Here is a 19,958-nt window from a genome sequence, read left to right as displayed (position 1 = left end):
GGTCGTCGAGCTCTTCTATGTTTAGCAGTGCCGCCCGGATGCCGGTTAGAATAGCGTGGCCCGCTGCCTAAGCGCATGGGCTGGCGGCGTGTCTCTTTAATATGGCGGCTTGCTGTAGAACCAATCAGATGTGCTACTGGGCACATCGAAATCGTCAGGTTATCGTGTTACTCATCCCCCGGACCAGCGTACCGGACCAACGCACCGGATGCGAAATAGCGCCTGGATGAAGTGGGCTGTTCTGGTTCTAGGGCTGCGCGGAAAATTGCCGAAATGAGATGCCAAGAGATTAGCCCCTGTTCTGCATGTTAGTGCTTACCTCTTACTTTCGTGTTGTCCTCCCTAGAATGAGATTTGCGGCGCGGTTGCTTGCTAAATACTCTGGATAAGAGTCATCTCTCCCCGTGTTTTGTTCTGTAGATCAAGACTGCTTATTTCGCCTTTCTCTGCAGTCAACCAACTAGTCACTTGCTCAATTATTCGCTTTCGCTCACTTTCGTTTATACATCTTCTGTCATCATGGTCCAGTTAACTAAGTCGGTCGTCCTTCTCACGACCATGCTTGGCACCAGTCTCGTCGCGGCGCAATCCTCCATGTCGGAGGAGGCCTGGAAGACTAAGCTCGACAAGCACAACAAGGACGCCGAATGCGACGTGAGTTTCAACCCACCGCCGCGTGCCCACCGCGCCCCTTTCTGTCCAACTAGCTGACCAGTGACTCCTTTCCCCCGAACGCAGAACGGCTGCTTCTTCCCTGAGTTCACCAACAAGTGCAACTCGGACAATCCCGCCTGCACGTGCACGCTGAAGCCCGAACGCGAGCGGTACTGGTGCTGCTTGGCCCGGAAGTGCGACTCCAACGTCTTGCCTGGTAAGTGAATCTTCTCGAAGGTCAAATACCGTTTCTTTCGAGTCTAACCGGGTTTTCTAGACGCTATGGAAAGGCAGCTGCCCAACTGTGTCGCCTGGAACAAGCCCATCCCCACCGAGTTTGACACCGAGGCGGTCTGCGGTATCAAGCGGGCGGCAACTTCGTCGTCCAGCTCCATGCCCGCTTCCACCGCTTCTTCTGCCGCGGCGTCCTCAACGAAGGCGCCGGAGTCCTCACCTACGGCGGCGGCTACTCCGGCGGGATCCGCGGCCAAGACGGGAGCGGAGACTCCGGCGGCGACTTCTACTCCTCCTCCTAGCAACGGCGCTTCGTCGGCCAGGGGCATCTGGAGTGGCGCTGCCGTTCTTCTTGCGGCTTTTGGGGGTTTGATCTAAATACCCGGTAGTAGAAGCGACGGGAGGTGTACGGGATGTTTTAATACTAAACTAATAATGCAACACCTTTCAGACTCTTCCATTCTTTAAGTACCCGTGAATATCTTTGGAGTCTGTGTTATCAAGGAGCTGTAAACGGTTATTCAGGGTTGATCGTGTTGCCTAGAGCCGTAGCTGGAACAGAGGACAACACAGATGAAGAGTTAATCTGGTCACTGTCTAAATCGTTTTGAGCCGAAGAAACTTAGTCCTGAGCAAGAGGGACAAGAGTGAAATAAAGCCTAAAAATTAAATGAAAACCCTTGATTCCCAGCATTCCTACGATGCGCGCCAACACTACTCTCCCCCGTCGCTGGATGTTGCCCCCAGCTCGGTCAAAGGGGAGAGAAGACAATAGGATATGACCGCGAACGATTCCACGATCGTCCCACGTTAGTCTCGTCAAGACAAAGTCTCAAAACAACAACACCAAGGAAATAAAGTCAACATGAGCTCCAGCCCCTGAGCGTTACTACCAAGTCCAACACCGAGCTAAAAGAAACCACAACATCCCACCATTACCTCAATCACGTTCTGCATCCGACGAAATCAACCGCCCGAACGTCGAGTCATCCAACATGGAATCGATGATATCTACGCATCCTCTGTGCCCATTCTCCCGCGCAAGGTCGCGGTATCTCTGGAGAGCATCCGTCGTGAAACCATCCCGCGGCGCCATTCTCCACAGCAGCAGCAAGATGTGGTAGCGACCCATCTCGGCAGCCCATCCAAACGCAGTGTTGCCACCTCCAAACTCCGGTGCAGGAGCGTGCGGATCAGCACCGTTTTCGAGAAGTAGCTCGGTTATCTTCATGCTGCCGCACTTTGCTGCGAATTGCAAAGCAGTACCGCCATGTTGCTTAGCTGGAGGACTGCTGGCATCGGCTTCTTTCTGGAGAAGGAATTGGACCATGTCGTAACTGCCAATTTCGCATGCCAGTTGTAAAGGGGTACGAACGATGCCCCGGCGTGCAGGTCTGTTAATATCGGCCCCCTTATCAAGTAACATATCGATCAGCTCTTTGCATCCTGTTTTGACTGCTAGAAGCAAGGGCGTTCGCAAACAGAAGTAGTGGTGTTTCTCGATACTGACGCCGTCCATAGCAATTCCATCTGTATGGGCATCTGAGCCTAATAGCCTGTTGATAAGCTGTAAGTTCTGGCATTTGCCATGAATTATGGCAAATCCCAAAGGGCTCATACGTGCTAGTAGGACTTGTTTTGATATTTCATCATCTGAAAGGCCCAACTCATTCTGATTCCTCTTCCTGAAGTGATCCCAGTCTGTCAGGCTGCTTAAGTCGACCTTCATATCGATAAGAACATCGATTAGAGGCTGATTATCGGTATAAATGGCCTCGATCATCAATTCGCCACCAAACCTTTGCAAACCCAGCGGATGCCTCTCTGAAAGAGCGGAGCGGAGTTTCGCAGCAGCAGTCATGTCTTTGCGTGTCATGCCTATAATGAGAGCTTTGATATCCGCGGGAGTTGCGCCTTTGGATAAAAGGTGGTCCATCATCTTGTAGTCTTGGTTTCTGACAGCTGCCGCAAGAGGAGTCCAACCGGATTGGGCCTTGGCCCCTGGGTCAACACCGAGCTTCAGAAGGTGTTCAACCAAATCCATGTTTCGTGAATCTACAGCAACCCCTAGGGGTGTCATGTAGTGCCCTGCATCCAGAGGGAGCCCCATACCCGTGAGGTCGCTGATGATCCCCATGTCTCCCCATGCACAAGCAAGTTCCATGGGAAACCCCAACGAGATAGATTTATTGTAATGATAAGACTGGTACGCCATTGAGTCACATCCATGACATGAATCAAGAAGAGCGTCAACAACTTGTTTACTGCGCTTCTGCAAACCGTACCGTAGCAGCAGATGTCCGCTAATTAACGGGTCATGATGGATGGCTCCGGTTCCAAGTAACGCCAAAACTATTTCGAATTGGTCTTGCTCCATAGCTAGAACGATAGCTGCAAACGGGACCTGCCTGGCCCGTGAGCCTGCACGACGAAATATGATTTCAAGATAATGAGCGCTTCCGACCTTTGCTGCAGCGGTAATCGAAGGCTCAAAATGATCCCGCTGACTGATTTGAGCCCAGGCTCCATACTCCTGTAGAGCATATACGAACCTGGGATCCTGCTGAAGAATTGCTTCAGCGAGAGGTGTGGTCTTTTGTTGGGAGTAGTCGTGAACTGTACCGGTTTGAAGCCGGTCGAAAAGGTCAACGGGTGGACCATCGGCACGAGCTCCCCTTTCGAGGAGGAAGCGGACCAGCTGCAAATTTCCGCTCCGGACCGCGCCAGCAAGAGCATTACTTGGCAATGTGGCGTATTGGATAATAAGCTCAACCAGCTCAAGGTTTCCTCGCCTTGAGGCATGAGCCAACAAACTGTTCATCGCATCGTTATCCGAGACGCATTTTCCGCAACCAGTCGATCTGCAGGCATCAATTAGCCGCTTGACCCCGAAGGTAGCAGCTGAATTCTCAATGAAGCACACAATCTGATCGGCGATAGAACGCGTCCTGCCTGTGCCTGGTACCGTGATGTTCATACTATCGTGCTCGTCGGGTTCAAAGATGAATATGTGGCTGCTGGCTGGGATGCCCTCCATGATAGCCATGAAAACCGGTAACTCCACAGCACCTTGATCGATAATTCTAGCCACTACGTAGCTAGTTACCGCTGCGCCGTGTTTTATGAGTAAATTGATGATGCGTACCTTCTTCAGCATATCTGTCTTTCTCTGATGGAAAGCGAATTGAAGCGGGGACGTCGTGCTGTTGGCCATCGTTGGTTGTCCCGAAACCTCTGGATCTGCCCCGGCATTCAACAGTATCTCAACGATCTCTTCGCTCTCGTTTTTCACAGCCAAGATCAAAGCGGTAATTCCAGTTATATCGCCAAATTGAAACCGACCATTCAAGTCAATGGCAATGCTTGGTCTAACTTGGATAGTCTCCAGTAACAGTGCGACCATCTGGCTGTCGCTTGACATAACAGCAGCTCTGAACAGGTTGTCCGCTACTTGCTTTGCCACAGTCTCCGGTCCATTTCTGAGAAGATTTAACAACTGCTCGGAAATTCCTTCGTGTCCGCTGAGTATTCGAAGGATTGGACCACAGGATATATCGTCTAGACTGGCAAGTCCGTTGATAATCGAGTAAAGCATAGTATTAAAATGCCCACCGAAGCTGAATAATTCTTCAACAGGCTGTGATGAGCGCTGCTCCTGCGAGAGGAAGGACTTCGTTGACACTAACGACTGGAATCGATTTGTGGTATAGTTGATAATTCCATGGCGTGCTGACTCATGATCCGCGGTATTTGTCGATTCTTCGGGTATCGCTAGAGCTAAGAACTGCTGTAGTCCTAGAGAGCCTCCTTGAGCGGGCCGTAATATTGATATATCCGAGTGCCTCTGGCCGCGGGACATTGCAGAGTTGGCTTGAATATCATGGCTCATGATAACTTCACTTGAAAAAGCCCATGGACTGTTGCTTGAGCCAAAAAGGGCCATCTCTGCCCCAGAGGTTGATATGTGGTCTGATTCAGTCTCAATCAAGCCTAAATCTAGGCCAAGAGGGTCGATATTGAAATTAGAGCTTGAGAATGGCTGGTTGAAGAAATCGTCGACATCGAGGGGGTATATTTCTGAGAAAGGGTCTGGCAACATTGACTGAGACACGCCCATGACACTTAATGGGCTTGCACGCCATTGAGGCGACGATACAATGGTTGAGTGACCGCCAACAGTCGCAGGATGAGGAGCTTCGAGCCTCAGGACCCGAGAGTTCGATGTCACGGAAAGGTCATCTTGGGTGCAACGCCTCCAAGACCCATGTTGTTTGATCTCGATAAAAGCTTGCCGACTGAGAGAAGAGGTTTCGTCTGTCTAGAATTAGTCGTAGTTTAGACAATTCCGCATGATGGTGAGCTAACCTTGAGCGTTGGAATGAGAGGTCCTTGTCGAGGACTTGCAATAACGATGCCGTGCCTTTTTTATTCTCTCCTTGGTTTGAACTTTGCCCGAGATGACGATCCGTACTTCGTGCCCGTGCGTTTCAAGTCGGTCATACTCAGCGAGAAGTGATTTCCATTCGTCTTGCTTGAGATTCTTAGCGACGCGCCACTTTCTCAGCTGGTTCTCGTACTGCCACTGGCTGTGGAAGATGTTAGTGGCATCGTTCTGCTAAACATGGAATGGGTTGCGAACCTGGCCGCAAACCCATGTTGATGTCTCATGGTCCAGTCAACACATTCATTGGTCTCTCTAGAACCACCCTTTCGTGTCAAGGGGAGACCTCTCTCGCAGTAGAGTTCCAAAATCGTCGCCTTGTGCTTTTCCCAGTCAAGTCTGGGAACGTGCCTGGTAGGAGTGGCCATTGTTATAACGATGGAAATGAGCAGATCTGGAGGCAGATACGGGCGAATTGCCAGCCAAAGGGCAGCTTCACAATATTTTGAGTCACTCTCCCTGGCTATTTCAGTACCAACTCGAGATTCGACGTCAGATCCTGCTTTTTGTGTTGGGGTAACCTGGGGTTTGAGATGTATGGGCAACAGGCTCTGCCACCAGGTTTTGGCCACCTGGATTTGGCTAGTTCTTATTTTTCCGCCGAGGTTGGTGTGGACTCTTTGTAGTTGCGGCCTCGTAATTCGCCAGCTAAGTTCGGTGAGATCCAGCATGCTGTAGCCTGGATGCAAAATCATGTAGTTGCCTCGGGGATTAAGACATTGTCAGCCAATCGTTCAACAATTCGCTTCATTCCAACCCGACAGAACAAGTTGCCTTATTGATGCATCAGGTCCGCGGCCGACCGACCGTCGCAGAGCCCCTCATACGACTTTGACCGCAATTGCCTTCAATCCAAAACCTGCCGAAGCCCCTTTTCCAAAGGCCACGATTTATGGTTTTATGCAGGCTTACATAACACCTTATGAATGGGTATGCAGCGTCCTGCAAGTCGCACTCAAATAATGCCCAAATACCCATGACATGGATATCACAGGTTTTGGACTGCGCAGAGATAGAATCTGGCAGGGGAAAAAGTATAGAAATGGCCACTTCACGAATAGTGATGCGAATCCGAAGCCATGACATTTCACCATCAAAAGAAAGCGTGTATTTCTAGGTGAAACGTGCCTTGCAAACACACCCATTTCACTTGAGTTCTTTTGTCATATAACCATGCCTGGAAACTCCGGTCAGAAGACAAAGAAGGAAGGAAAGAGTAAGAGGTAAGAGAACAGTAAGTCCCAATGAGCTCAATGAACGGATACTTACAAGTTCTACGCGCGTTTAGCAAGACCAAATCGGCGATGCTGGATAGATATATCTACGAAAGCGGAAGCGCCATGGAAGGCGCGGCAGGATCATCTGTGGCGCAGGAGTATCATGTTACCAAGGCTGGCAAAGCCATCTCCGGGTTCGACCAAGCTTGGGCGCATGCTTCAACATCATCACAGAAATGAGGCTGAAGTTTTATCGGTTAGTACTCAATGACCAATACTAAATCCAAGCACTGACGCTGTGTCATATTAGATGATCTGCGTGGGAGATGTGTTGTCAGTTTCAGGGGGTGCGATTGGAGCAAAGACCAGGGAACGTTGATGCTGCCTCTGCTATTTCAGTTTCTTTATTGTTTTTCTTATAGGACTTCCTAACCTGCCTGTGGGTATGGGTTGATTTCATGGCTTCCTTATCTGTTATAGTTGAATTTTATTGGATATCTACACTTGATTAAAATCCTATCTGTACCAGAGAGATAAAATGCATAATCACAAGTATACCTACCGTGTGGTCCAACGCCGCAATATTCATCTTAAATAATGAGGAATTATAGGTTTCATGATCATCCAACAATAGTAAATATATGTGAGGACATGCACTGGGCTAATTGATAACAGGATCCGACAGCCAACTGCTCAACCCAGCGCCCGCACCCCTGAGCTACGAACGATCATTAGGCGCCCGCATCTCGCCGACGCTGTCCCTCCACTCAACCAGCACGCCCTCGCAGACCTCGCCGTCGACGCCGCCGAGCGCGCCCGTCGTGTAGAAGCCCAGCATGCGCTTGTGGCGGTCCGACAGCTTGGGCCAGACGTCGTTTCGACGTAGCGACAGGAAGTTGTTCTCCTGCTGTCGCACAAACGAGCGCATGAAGAACAGCAGGATCACCGGCCGCTCCCCCGCCGCCTCTCGGTTCGGGCCCGTCGCGTGCCAAATGCAGCTGTCGATGATGAGGGCCGTGCCGGCGGGAGCTTCGGCGGGGACCGTGCCTTCGACGGTGAAGATCTGTGGTTCGCATTTTTAGCTTCCTCGATAGCAGGAGGAAAGATGGAGGGGGAAACTCACGTCTTCAGGGGCGACTTGGCCCAAGTGGCTTCCTGGTTACAAGCGCGTCGCGCCATTTTTCTCGGTCACGTACTCGAGGTAGAACAAGATGTTCATGCCAAGGCAATATCACGGATTGGCGGCTGTATGGCCACCTGGTCGGTGTGCAACTGCATTGGAACATTACCTGAGGAATGCAAAGAAAAGACGTGGTCAACCTTCGGTTACGGAACATGTTTCTAGGTGCATTCCATTGAAGCACCGAAATAATTAAGGTTTGCTAGGGTGGCAGGAAAACCAGGGGTTCAGGGGTTCGGGGGCTCAGGGATACGGGTACTCACCAGGACGCGCAATGTTGGCAGTGTAGGTCGTGGTGATAGCGTGCTCGCCAAGGAACCAGGGGATGAACTCGTCGATGATGGGGTGGTTAAGCAAGTCAAGGAAGTCGTCGCCCTTATTAATGAGCGTCTAGAGCCTTTGATTGGGACCATCTGGCTCTCCGTCGACTTGAGCAACTGTTCGAGCGCACACGGTCAGCCTATTCAGAAACTACGTAGGCTGCTTATTTCCTGCTTTGCGCTCGCCAGCGGCTTGCTCGGTGACCGCTGTACGGTGGAGTCATATTAGTAACCACGTCTATGGCTGTTTGCCAGAGTTGCAGCAATACCCTTTCTCATGATTGCCACCTGCTCCGGTGAGAGGAAGTTCTTGGCCAATCCATAACCGAACTCCTCGATATCACGCTTGACCTGGTTGATGTCTTCGGTGGCCTTGAGAAGTCTGGAGAAAGACCTGGCGGGCTTGGGCAGCGTGTGCGGTGCGGTGTTAATAGGTCGGCGAACCTGATGGCAACCGGGATCTTGCCCGACGGCTTGGAAGCCTCGTTGAAGAAGGCATCCTTGAATGAAGAATTACAGCGGCGCAATATCAGTGACTTGTCTTGCGTAAAGGTCAAGCAGTGCGGGGTCAAGATTGACTCCATATCGCGGCTCTGGCTTGTTCTCGTAGAACTGAATGATGTATCTCCCGGCACGCGAGTTTCAGTGTCTTCATCACAGTCCAGCATATCTTAGGAGGCAGTGATCATACTCTGGTTTGATGTTGAGGCGGCACTCCGGCTCCTTGTTGCACGAGTCGAGGATCTTGGCCTCATCGGAGCGTCCGTCGACGAAGAAGGTCGGGCGGTCCCCAAAGGTGACGGTAAAGAGAACATTGATCTGGCTGAGGACGGGAAGCTTCTCCTGGATGATCTTGTGGGCTCTTTCCGCGTCCGACTCGGCCTTCTTGGCGGGACAGGTGTAGGTCACGCCGCTAAGGCCCAGCCCGGGCGTGTAGGTCTTGCCGGGTGCGACGCCTGCCATCCTCGCGAGTACAATCGAAATGTACTTGTGTAAAATGTTCTGAGCGTTTCAGTGGGATGGGATAGTGTCTCTCGACCTGGGTCACAATGAGAAGGATGTCTAGAACAAGCGAAAATAAGAAGGAGGTGTAGTGTGCGGAATCTATTGAAATCGTTCCACTTGCTCACACTCGTTTCCTGCGTTCGTTTAATTGTCAGACTAGGATGACCTCCTGGATATCAACACCCCGCTCTTTGAGGGCTTTGCCTGTCATTCTTGGATCGTAGTTGATCAGTTCCCCGGTAGCCTTGTTCCTAAATCGACAGCAAATTCCGGGGTCGATGTCTTTCCGTGTCCAAGCTACAGGCTCCCATTCATCCGGAACTGGTACACTCTCTAGCCGGGGATCAGTTTTCACTAAAAGATTTGTCTTTAAGTTCTGAAAAGCTGCTGCCTCCTCCGAAAACTCATGAAAACAATCGTACAGGATGCGCCAGTCGTCTGGTAGTTCACCAAGAACGGCCTGTCCGTCCATGAGGCCACTGACGTAGACGGGGCCTACCACCCGATAAGTGCATCCTTCGATACTCTGCTGGCGAATGGCTACCGGAGCGGAGCAGCCAAAGGGGATAAATAGATAATCCCCTAATATAGCTTGGTTAGCTCAGTGCCCGCAGCATAGTTAATCATCTGATTTATCTTTCCATTGTATTAAAAAATGAGGCCAAGCACTTACCTGGCTGTATCTCGCATATGGAACTAGCAGCACGGCCTAGTCGCGTTGCGAATAGTTTCGACCCCAGCAAATATTGGGTGATAAAGCCTCGATAGGTAGCCCACCATGAAGGACGAATTTCTTCCGAGTCCAACAAGAAGCTTTGGTTCTGTAAGACCTCCTGCCGAAACTGCTTTGCAGAAGGCGCCATCCACTTGGTGGGCGACAAAATCCGGTCGTTAGTAAACCCTTGGTGCAATGCGTCAATGTAGCTATCGACCGACCCGATCCTAAGTTCGCCACCCTCTTTTGCAGTTGCCTGTGAGGCTATCTGATTTGCTATCTCCCTGAGCCTTTGTATTACTGTGGAAAGGTCCCCGCAATCCTCAATATATATTGAAGAGACGGTATCAATGATGATGCCTTGGACTCGTAACTGATCATCATTCAATATCATCTCTGCACGCGACTGTCCAGCTGCGCTCACGATTGTCCCATCTTGAAACACCATGTGATGCGACGATTTACGCCAGTCAGGAACCCAACTTGGCCAAAGTTGCGGAGCATTCCCCACTGTTGTTGTAGAACACATGCTGGACATTAGGAGATCGCTCCTAAGCTGCAAGGCAGAGTATGCGGTAAAGAAAGCCCTGTAAACTGATTTCACATCAGCCTTGTAGTCAACGCATATCGCCTTTTGTAGCTCAGGCGGTGCAAGGCTAAGGAGCCCATAGATTATATCCCTAGGGTCGGAGCAGCGATTATGGGAGCCAAGTATCCAGAGCCGGTCTTCAAAGCCTCTTCCAACAGTTCTCTGGCACATCCCACGCAAACGCCATGTTTGTGAAACTTCCGTAAGAGGCGTGAGCTTATTCCCAAGGCAAAAAATTGCATGCCGAAACTGCAACCAAGTTACCTCGTGAGCGCCGCATCTTAGTGAAGAATTGAGGTTTCCCATGTGGATCTCTTGGACCACCCACAGACGCCAGAACCACGGCCTATCGAAGAGACTGGTAATCGCGGCCCGGATGATATTATCGGAAGGTATCGAGACCTCTTCTTTGAACCATGAAGGTTCTAAGGCACCTGGGGTAGGAGAAAGGAAAGAGTCATCCAAGAACTCGATCTGACTCCCTAGTCGGGCCAACCACTCCATTGCTTTTACAGCATCATCGTATTCAGGCCCTATCCAAGCGACCACTTTACGGGCGCAGCTATAGATATGAGCCATTTGCTTAACTTGATGCCCTCGCTCCTCAAGATCGTCCTGGTTAATGCACAGTGCATCTATCCACATGACACGAGGTTCATCGGGCAATCGTAGGTGGAGAAGCGCCTCGTGAAGATTCTCGCCGATGCGTAACACTCGAGGCTCCGACTGGATGACGGGCAAAGGTTGTGGTGATGTTGGCCCCTCAAAATTGTCATATGTAACAATGGTTGCAGTCAAGTCCAAGGAGCCCCAGGCATATGACAAAGCTTCAAAGTCTGGAACGCCTTCTTTCGATGGTGATGGATGCATAGTAATATCGTATGCAGTCTGACTGATATGAGAATTTGGATGTACCCAGGTACGAATCATGGTACCCCCAGGTCCACCCGGCCCGCGAAACATGATGCGGCCATGTATTGATTGGCGGGCTTCCCAACCTCGAGTTAAGGTTGCTCTCACATCTTTGAGGCTCATGACAGTCGGAAGCGTCTGCGGAGATGAAGGATTGAGGGAGATGTGGTGCAATATGATCTGGATGGGGCTACCGTATTCTCCTGAGAGTACAGTCACCAGACGGATCTCTTTGTTCGATAGACACAGAGGTCGGTATGTATAAGGATCCAGGTTGTCGTATTCGGGCGGTAGGGCTACGGGCTGACGCGCCGGCCGACTGTGTGATGACTGGCCACGCTTTCCCCTACATCGTGACGTGTGATGACTGGCCACGCTTTCCCCTACATCGTGACGTGTTTCGTGATTTTGTCCCATCCTGAGTCTTATACGGCTCTGCTCTGTTGCCAGAGACTCCGGTCGAGCTGCGTAGTTTCATGGTGTAGTTGGTACTTCTAGCAGAATAGTTTGTAGCGTAATGAAGGTGAAAAGTAAGCAAGACTGTTACCCCGCCTCTTTATGCGCGCAATGCCTCCTAAGATGCAGCTCTGCATGCGTGCCTCAGGCCAAGGCAATGACTACTGCCAGCCAGCTGGCAGGCCGCTGCAGAGGGCATTTAACAGTGATAAGCCATCACTGCATGGGAGAATTCAGCGTTATCATCTGTGGGCTATCCAGCCAGACGGACTGCCACTGCGAGGTATATTGTTCGGAAGAAACAAGGACGATTGGACCACAATGCGGCAATACAGAAACTGTGAGTAACCAATCTAATGTGCCAACACGCTATAGCATGGTTCAAACCGAGATGGAGGCACACTAAGGTTTAAAAATACTTATTAGCTCTACACGGTGAGTAGATATTTAAAAGGTAATATCATAAAACTTAAGATATTCTTATTCTTATTATAAGTATAGTAGTAAATAAATTCAAGAGGCTTTTCTACCGTAACTAGTAATGGCAAGGCCAGTCAACTAGGTGCTGCCAATTACACGTTGTTGTCACCACGCCTATTAGCGTGGCTATCCCTATCCCCTACCCCGAACTCCCGAGTGACGGTAATCCCTCCAGTCTTATGCTTGTGGTCCATGGACCGAAGCTCAACATCGTTCCCGTCTGTCTCCTGCAGCCGTACAAAGGGCCTGTCGTCATCGGAAACCAAGGAGCCTTTGGCAATGTGTACCCCCACGGATGGTGCACGCGTTGCGCGGGCGCCGCTAAAGGTTCCAAGGGCATTGCTGCCCTTCATGGACTTGCTTTGGTGGACGCCACTACCTTTCATATAGCCGGAGCCTGGGGCTGTGTTGCTGCCGCCGCCAGCGCTGGACTTGAGCGTGCCCTTGAGGGCCAGGGTAAGCAGCGGCTTCAGAGCCGGAAGGCAGGCTGGTAAATGAGTTAGTAAGAAGTACTAAAAATGGCAATGTCAAATGTGATTTTCCAAATACATACCGCAAATGATGGCTGTATTGGTTTCGATGTTGGTCCAGATAATAGTATCGTTGAAGTTCCACGTGATATCGGCCGAGAGGAGATCCACATTTAGGATCAACTTCAGTCGGACAATGGAGACGATGGTGACGCTGCGACAGGTCATGGTCAGCCTAAGTAGGCTCGAGAGGTATAGGGGGTGGGAAAGGGTTGGACAGATCAAAACTCACAATGCACCAAGAGCAAAGATGCCACCGACGGCAATCCTCTGAGAGCGACGCAGCTGAAGCTGCCACACATAAGGCAGGGGCAGTAACACCACGAAGCTGTCGGTTACGATATTAGGGATGGAGTTGCCGTTGAAGAATGGGCTAAGTTCGACACCACAACGGAACTGTTTCGGATCCATTGGGTTGAAGGGGTCGTAGCGCTGCCAGAACGCGTGTATCGGAATGCATTGGAGGATCGTGACGAGGATCTAAAAACAGAGGAGCATCGATCAGTGTACAAGTCCAGAGCTATGAGTTGAGATGGATGGACTAACCACTGCCGTAGCCCACATCCCGACTATACCGGCGAGGATCCAAATGGGCATGCGAATGCTTCTTCTAGCGCTGAAGATGCGCCAGTAAAAACAAAGTGTCGACCACTTGATGGTGGCAATGGTGATGGTATAGCAGATCTCCGAGATAAAAAGCCCAATGGCCCAGGTCTTAACGGCGATCGGAGGCCCTGCCCAGACGTGACGGCCGGTACCATTGGGAACCACTACAGCACAACGTTGATGTCAGTTTCTTGGTTAACTTTCCATCAATCTACAATCTTGTAGTACGTACTGTATAAAACGCTCACCAAGCAATGAACGCCTTGCGCTATCTGCAGATCCAAGTCAGCATGGCCGTGTCTTGGCCCAACGCCGTCCGATATCCTCAGCGCCACTTACCCAGCCGACAAGCGCTAGCCAATCTTCTGCCCACTGCGGTACCAGGGGTTAGCTTCAAATTCGAGAAAAGAGCTCGTTCCGCCAATACGACAGCCGGCGGTGACATGAACCTACGATAGGGTTGCCTTTCAGACGGCGCGAAAACAGGCGGAGCGAGATGGTCACCGTCGCTAGGCTAAACATGCCGATGAGGGTGCCATTGATCTCGGTCGTTCTGCTCTCGCTGAGGTCCAGCCCCGGGGGCGGAGGTGGAAGCGCCATGGCCGAGAAAGTGATCAGTACATCAACTCACTACCAGAGGTAGTCAAATGAGAGAATCGTTTACAAGTTCGAAATTGGCATGAAAGACAAACAGAGACTATACATATGACAAAACGTCGCGAGAGCCGACGGGGCCACGGATATATCTGGGCGTCGGATACTAGAAGAAGAAGAAACATGATGCCAAGGCCTTCCCTGTTCGGATGGTGTGCCGGCAGGCCAGGAACTCCAAACTCTGATCTCGGCGTTGGTGGATGCAACCATCCCAGATGTGAACCATATTCCGGGCTTGCCTTAGTATGGCAACAACCCGTTGCCTGTGACCCTGGAGCTAGAATAATGCAGGGGCCGGGTAGCAGGGACCTACCTTCTTCAAGGCACCTTGGAACCTATAATAGTGCCTATATCCGGAGTAAGATCGTGCGAGGGGGCCAGACTCAGGCACCAAGCGCCAATTTACTAGGGCTGGCACGCTGATTCCTGCTAAACTTGGCTAGACCATGGATCGCAACCAGGAAACGGATCTAGTTCCTTGATACAAGTCTGGAGTTCGATAATCGAATGCGACGTCGGCAAATGGCTTATCCCTGCAGTGCTTATTTGGATGTCGCACGATTCCACCCCCACCCCCACCGCAGTTGTTGGTGTTGCAGGGTCCAAGAAACTACTGGCTAGTCTAGCTAGTTCGCCGATGTGTTCCTTCTAGTGCGTCCGGATGTCGCTTCCTCTCCTTACGGTACACCGATCCAACCTGGGTGTAGTTGGCCAAGTCGTATTCAATCTTGGCTTACATACCAGCCGGTAAATAAATAAGCCTCGTTCGTCTGACTCAGGGACCGGAGTGGACGGCCTATACTGTAGTGCGCGATGTGGGACGCTAGTATGTATTCGAAAATATCCCGACCAGTGCATGCGAACTAATTAGATTGCCAGGTTTTACCTTGTGCCATCTGATGATTCACCCGGTATAGGCTGCCGTCCAATATCACACACTGGCTTCCGTGGAAAAGACCCTGTGAGGCGGACACTAGGCACGCGCCGTTGGATAGCTTGGCCCTTCTCAACGACTCGCCTCTGGATCTTCCATCAGACTCCCGTCGCATAACAGCTCAAAGCTGCAATGGCCTTGGGTTTCGCTCGTGGCGCGACGTGTTTCCTACTGTCTTGGCATTGAAACGGGGAAGGGGGCAGAAAAAGACAACGCAAAAACCCCAGCAGAGATACACAGCTCTCAGAGATGTTGTGGCCATTTCAACAGGGACAATGAGTACTCGGCATCTTGGAACCGAAACCCCTGATGGAACGAGCATGAATGCCCCTAGGTCGGATAAGGTCTCGATCGCGACCGGTGAATCTCGGGATTCCGCACTAAGCAAGTCGGCACTAGTCGCCGGTGGGAGTAGCGTGCAGTGCAGGCCCGACTAGAAGCCCGACGTCTCACCAACGAAGAAGACACGATGGGACTCCGTTCTATAGTGGGTATACGCTAGTAAGCATCGCCTATGCCACCAATCAATGCGTTGCATTTCCAAATTAGGTTTGTTTACGTACTGGCTTGTTGCAACGACTGCGACTGCGACTCATGATATAATAGCCAAGCTTCATGCAGCTATGTGCCTGGCCCGAAACTTGGCTTTCTCCTGTTACCCGAAAATCTGCAAGAAACCCTGATTTGTCACTAGGAATATTCCAAGGTTCTATTTCACCCGCGTCCCCCTCCTGTGTTCCCAGAATGCGCTTTTCGGTAGCATTCATCCTCGCCACCATCATGGCTGCTTCGGAAAACGTCATGGCCGGACCACCGCCGCCACCACCATCTGGATCAGGCCAGCAGCCCCCGGCCGGGCCGGGAGCGCTGGCCGGGCCGAGTGCGCCGCCGACCTTCCTCCTCGTCCCGGGTGCGTGGCACAGCCCCCCGATCTACGACCTGCTGCGCGCGCAGCTCACCCAGCGCGGCTTCCCCTCCGTCGCGGCCAAGCTGGTCACGGTCGGCCCGACGGACGCCAAGAGCCAGGGCATCGAGCAGGACGTCGTCTCCATCCGGTCGCAGCTCGACCCCCTCCTCGACGCCGGCAAGGAGGTCGTCGTCGTCTGCCACTCCTACGGCGGCATCCCCACGGCCGCGGCCGTCGAGGGCCGGAACCTCAAGGACCGCGTCGCCCAGGGCCAAAAGGGGGCGTCCGCATGGTCGTCTACATGACCTCGTTTGCTATCCCCGCCGGGACCGGTCTGTTGGACGGCCTTGGTGGCAAGCCGGCCCCGTTCTTCAACATCACAGGTAAGATCTCAGACTCGCAAGCTTGGAACCACCGGTGCTGGGTTGCGCAAGCACAAAAGTAGAACATCATGAATGCTGACTTCTTGCACAAGGCGACGTCATTTACCCCATCGATCCGACCCAGGTATTCTACGCAGATGTCGAGTCGACTCTCGCGGCGAAGGCTGTTTCCCAGATCCTTCCGCAGAGCTTGAAGTCGTTCAACGACAAGTCGAGCTTTGAGCCGTGGACCGCCGGTTTTGAGATGGGCTATATCTTTGCTGAGGATGATCAGGCCATCCCCATCGACGTCCAGAAGCAGATGCAGTCGGCATTTCCCGCCGGCTCCTTCACTGCGAGCCTCAAGTCCAGCCACTCGCCGTTCCTGAGCATGCCTTCCAAGGTTGCCGATACCCTGCAACAGGCGGTGGATCAATGTGCCAAGAAGCCTTGAAAAGGCTACGCCGTACCCCAAAACGCTTTTAGGGGGGAGGAGGAGGACTGGATATCCTGTCGCCAGTAACGGGCGGTGCGAAAGACATTTGGGAACCACCTCCCTGAGACGCACCGTCTCTTACTTCTTGAACGACTGGGGGGTTTGCGGCGTTTCTCGCAAAGGGTAGGGGAGCCAACATCTGGCACCTTCGCTCGAGCTTATAAACGGATTCATGTCGCGGGGGTGTGCGAGTCTAACGCGAGCCCCTGGACGGCTGCCGAGTTTGATGCAATACAGCATCCATGATGCCACCGTCTTCATTGCCTCTACCCGGCAGCCTTGCGGACCAGTGCACACAGCTGTTCATGTAAAAGTAAGCTCAAGGCTTGATGGTGCATACTGAATAGATAGTTGGTTTTGAATTTAAAATCATTATGTATGTAAGATCTTATTCCCGCGAGTGACTTGAATGGCAGCGCCCATAGCCTCACTCCACATCTTTGCATCTATGATTACAGAAACCTTCGCCCATGAACAAATCGTCGTGCTACAGAAGGCGCCGACGCCGCGGTCGAACTGTTGGCAGGCTTGAAGATCTGCTTGTCGTCGACCTCACAGACGGTGCCTGGCTCCGGAAGCTTCCCAGTCCGGAAATACTCCCGGATGGCGTTGGCCGAACACGCTGAAGCCTGCGCCAGAGTCGTGTGCTGAGATCCAGTTAGCCGACTGCGCCTAATTCCGTAAAATCTTCTCCATTTGTTGTGGGAGAGAACTTACACCGTAGCCCCGCTGCTCCAGCACCACGCTGCCTTCGAAGCCCGCACTCATGTTGTGCGCCGAGAAGAGCGGGGTGATCGGGTCCAGCGTGTTGCCGATCAACATGATGGGATGATGCGTCTTGGCCGTGAAGTTGCCCGCGTACCGCTCCTTGGCGGCGAACGGCCACTGGGCGCAGCGCGATGCGAGGGGCGCGTAGAGGTCGCCGGAGAGCTTGCTGGCGGCCATCAGCGCGTCGATCGACGGGCGCAGGTCGGCCAGCTTGGCGGTGCGCACCGAGGCGTCACTGCACCAAATCCCTGTCAAGGCGGGAGTGATGTCGACGGCTCCCGGTTTAAGCAAATCGAGGACGATCTGATTTGTTAGTAGCGCCTCGAGGTTGCCAGTCAGCAGGCTATCCAGGAGCATGGCCAGGTCGGGCCACTGTGAAGGCCAGTAGATGCTGCGAAAGGTGATCGACTTCACGAAGCTGTAATCAATCATGAAGCCCAAGTAGGGCATAGGGTTGTATTTTAGCGCATCGAAGAGGCCATATACCTTCGCTTCTAGGTCGACTGCTGTGACGTTTCCACGAGCCAGTGGGCATTTCGAATCGGCGCACTCCTTAATAAAGGCGCTGAATAGCTTGTCGGTATCGCGAAAGTTTTCTGCCTCACTTTAAGGGCAATCAGTTAGCGCTATTACTATAAGAAAGTGGAGTGTAGGCTAGACTGACAAGCCACGGTAGTACTCATGCGCATTCAGAACACCGTCAATAATCAATTTATCGATCCTTTCGGGGAACATGGAAGCGATGGTGGCCCCAAGTAGTGAGCCATATGAGATACCTATACTCAGTATTAGTCCCCAAGTTCCTTGCTTTATGATAAGATACTTACCCCAATACCGAAGCATGCCGTCTTCCTTCAACGCATCGACCACGGAAATGAAGTCCCGGGCTACAAAGGCTGTGCCTATAAGCTCGCCCGTCTTATTGCCAGGGGCGCCAGCACAAACGCTATCGGTAAGCGTTGCCCGCGCCCAAACCGTCCCTAAGGCCGTATCGGACGAGTTGGCCCCAATATCGGGGTATTGCAGCTGATTCGGCAATGCAGCTGTGGCATTCTCGTAGCATGAGAATGGAATGGTAGTGCCCGTTCCGCTGTGGTAGCGTGTCAGTGGCATGAGCCGAGCGGGATGGGACGAGACAAGGAGCCTTACCGTGGATCAAAAGCGACGAGGTCATGCTCTCCTCCGGTCACACTACAGGCCCGCGTTAGCATACTCTACTCATCGTCGGTCGGTCGGTCGGTTGGCTCACTTCATCAACAAGTCGGCGTTTAATATGAGACTTTGCTGGCCCTCCCCGCCGGGCCCGCCAAAGTTGAACAGGATGCTACCCTTGGAGGGGCCCGCGACGGCGGACACTCTAACGAGCTGGAGCACAATGCTCTCGTTCGAGCCCTTGTCGGTATAGTCCAGCGGGACCGATACATTGCCGCAGACGACGGGCAGAGCGGTTTTGTTTGTATTGTACGCGCATGCACCCCATTGGATGCACTCGGGGTTGTTCTGAGTAGAGAGGGCGGCCGCAGGATGCAGCAGCAGCGCCGAGGAGAGGATGATGTTCTTCAGCCGAAACATTGTCATCGTTGCGTGTCGTCGAAGCGGGTGCTGTTGGATTGGGAGACGATTGACAGGTTCCCGGGACGAAGTCTTTTATACACTGCGGTGGGAATTTCATCGACATTCCGATGAGAGTCCAGCCCAGAACCCTGCCTTGCATACGTTCATGATCGTGCCGTATAGCCCCGTATTGCCTGTACGCGGGGCCGTACAACGGGGGCCACGATCTGGGACCGGGGCTGCTGCATCAGAGGCAACGCTGCTAGTGCAAATGAGGATGCAAGGTGCATGCATGGCGCGTCATCGTTCTTAAGGCTGAGCTACCCGCGATGTCGTACGAATGTCTGAAGTAGTTCTATACTAGTCTGGCTATGGCAAGGGGAATACTGCAGTACTCTTGATTGCCTAATCCAGTATAGTCTCATAGTGCCGTGGTGGATATAAACAGCGTGGGAGTAGCGGGGCGTGTAAGTGGCCAGAAATTAAGGACCTAGCCTAGTCGAGATATTACAAGTACCCGACCAGAAGGGTAGCCGAAGAGCAGTCTGCTTTAGCGTCGACACATGTGACGTCAAACGTACTTCGCCCTGCTAGAAAACCAGGCAGTTCGGCAGCCACCAGCTTTGGGGTCGAAGGATCTGCCAAGACAATAGACCAGCCGCTGCAAGCCACGTCAAAGCTTGGGCATCGCCTAATTTCCCAAAGCGGCAATAAGAAGTCCAGCTCAAGCCTATGAGCTCCTGGCGGAGTGGCTGTGAAGACACTAACCAGCTGCCTTCTTGCTTCTTGGTGGTCTATCTGCGACAATAGACCTGCCTTTGCAATCTCTCGGCCTCGGCATCTCTTGCCCAAATCTTCGGGTGCGATATCAAAGCTAGAATCTCTCTCGTACTGAAAGACGCAACAAGATGACGTCCTGCCAGTGGTGGAGCATGTACCCGAGC

The 19,958-nt window shown here is 52.3% G+C and overlaps 7 protein-coding genes across 7 annotated transcripts; 3 read left to right on the top strand and 4 right to left on the bottom strand.

Annotated features, from left to right (window-relative positions):
• Positions 1-519: 519 nt before the first annotated feature.
• On the top strand, positions 520-1,266 carry PG998_006400 (uncharacterized protein; the record flags this gene model as incomplete). The annotated part of the gene is made up of 3 exons (XM_066873218.1): positions 520-654; positions 739-871; positions 932-1,266. The coding sequence occupies 3 exons, from the start codon at positions 520-522 to the stop codon at positions 1,264-1,266; spliced, it is 603 nt and encodes a 200-aa protein (XP_066733315.1).
• Positions 1,267-1,828: 562 nt separating this feature from the next.
• Positions 1,829-5,697, bottom strand: PG998_006399 (uncharacterized protein; the record flags this gene model as incomplete). The annotated part of the gene is made up of 3 exons (XM_066873217.1): positions 1,829-5,206; positions 5,360-5,474; positions 5,528-5,697. 3 exons carry the CDS (start codon positions 5,695-5,697, stop codon positions 1,829-1,831), a joined length of 3,663 nt encoding a protein of 1,220 aa, XP_066733314.1.
• Positions 5,698-6,502: 805 nt separating this feature from the next.
• On the top strand, positions 6,503-6,786 carry PG998_006398 (uncharacterized protein; the record flags this gene model as incomplete). Its single annotated transcript, XM_066873216.1, has 2 exons — positions 6,503-6,552; positions 6,618-6,786. The coding sequence occupies 2 exons, from the start codon at positions 6,503-6,505 to the stop codon at positions 6,784-6,786; spliced, it is 219 nt and encodes a 72-aa protein (XP_066733313.1).
• A 478-nt stretch (positions 6,787-7,264) lies between these two features.
• Positions 7,265-9,009, bottom strand: PG998_006397 (uncharacterized protein; the record flags this gene model as incomplete). Its single annotated transcript, XM_066873215.1, has 8 exons — positions 7,265-7,609; positions 7,670-7,701; positions 7,990-8,101; positions 8,137-8,163; positions 8,335-8,440; positions 8,491-8,546; positions 8,626-8,671; positions 8,738-9,009. The coding sequence occupies 8 exons, from the start codon at positions 9,007-9,009 to the stop codon at positions 7,265-7,267; spliced, it is 996 nt and encodes a 331-aa protein (XP_066733312.1).
• A 3,286-nt stretch (positions 9,010-12,295) lies between these two features.
• Positions 12,296-13,939, bottom strand: PG998_006396 (uncharacterized protein; the record flags this gene model as incomplete). The annotated part of the gene is made up of 7 exons (XM_066873214.1): positions 12,296-12,690; positions 12,757-12,887; positions 12,966-13,213; positions 13,280-13,503; positions 13,572-13,611; positions 13,679-13,711; positions 13,793-13,939. The coding sequence occupies 7 exons, from the start codon at positions 13,937-13,939 to the stop codon at positions 12,296-12,298; spliced, it is 1,218 nt and encodes a 405-aa protein (XP_066733311.1).
• A 1,732-nt stretch (positions 13,940-15,671) lies between these two features.
• On the top strand, positions 15,672-16,650 carry PG998_006395 (uncharacterized protein; the record flags this gene model as incomplete). Its single annotated transcript, XM_066873213.1, has 2 exons — positions 15,672-16,094; positions 16,342-16,650. The coding sequence occupies 2 exons, from the start codon at positions 15,672-15,674 to the stop codon at positions 16,648-16,650; spliced, it is 732 nt and encodes a 243-aa protein (XP_066733310.1).
• A 494-nt stretch (positions 16,651-17,144) lies between these two features.
• PG998_006394 (uncharacterized protein) lies at positions 17,145-19,038 on the bottom strand (the record flags this gene model as incomplete). Its single annotated transcript, XM_066873212.1, has 6 exons — positions 17,145-17,339; positions 17,410-18,064; positions 18,125-18,236; positions 18,288-18,550; positions 18,610-18,651; positions 18,710-19,038. 6 exons carry the CDS (start codon positions 19,036-19,038, stop codon positions 17,145-17,147), a joined length of 1,596 nt encoding a protein of 531 aa, XP_066733309.1.
• Positions 19,039-19,958: the final 920 nt, after the last annotated feature.

Source organism: Apiospora kogelbergensis (genome assembly GCF_038363985.1).
Source record: "Apiospora kogelbergensis strain CBS 113332 chromosome Unknown utg000003l_segment0_segment0, whole genome shotgun sequence".
Lineage (NCBI taxonomy): Eukaryota > Fungi > Ascomycota > Sordariomycetes > Amphisphaeriales > Apiosporaceae > Apiospora > Apiospora kogelbergensis.
The sequence above is the reverse complement of the archived record's forward strand: the minus strand, read 5'-3'. Positions and strand labels throughout refer to the sequence as shown.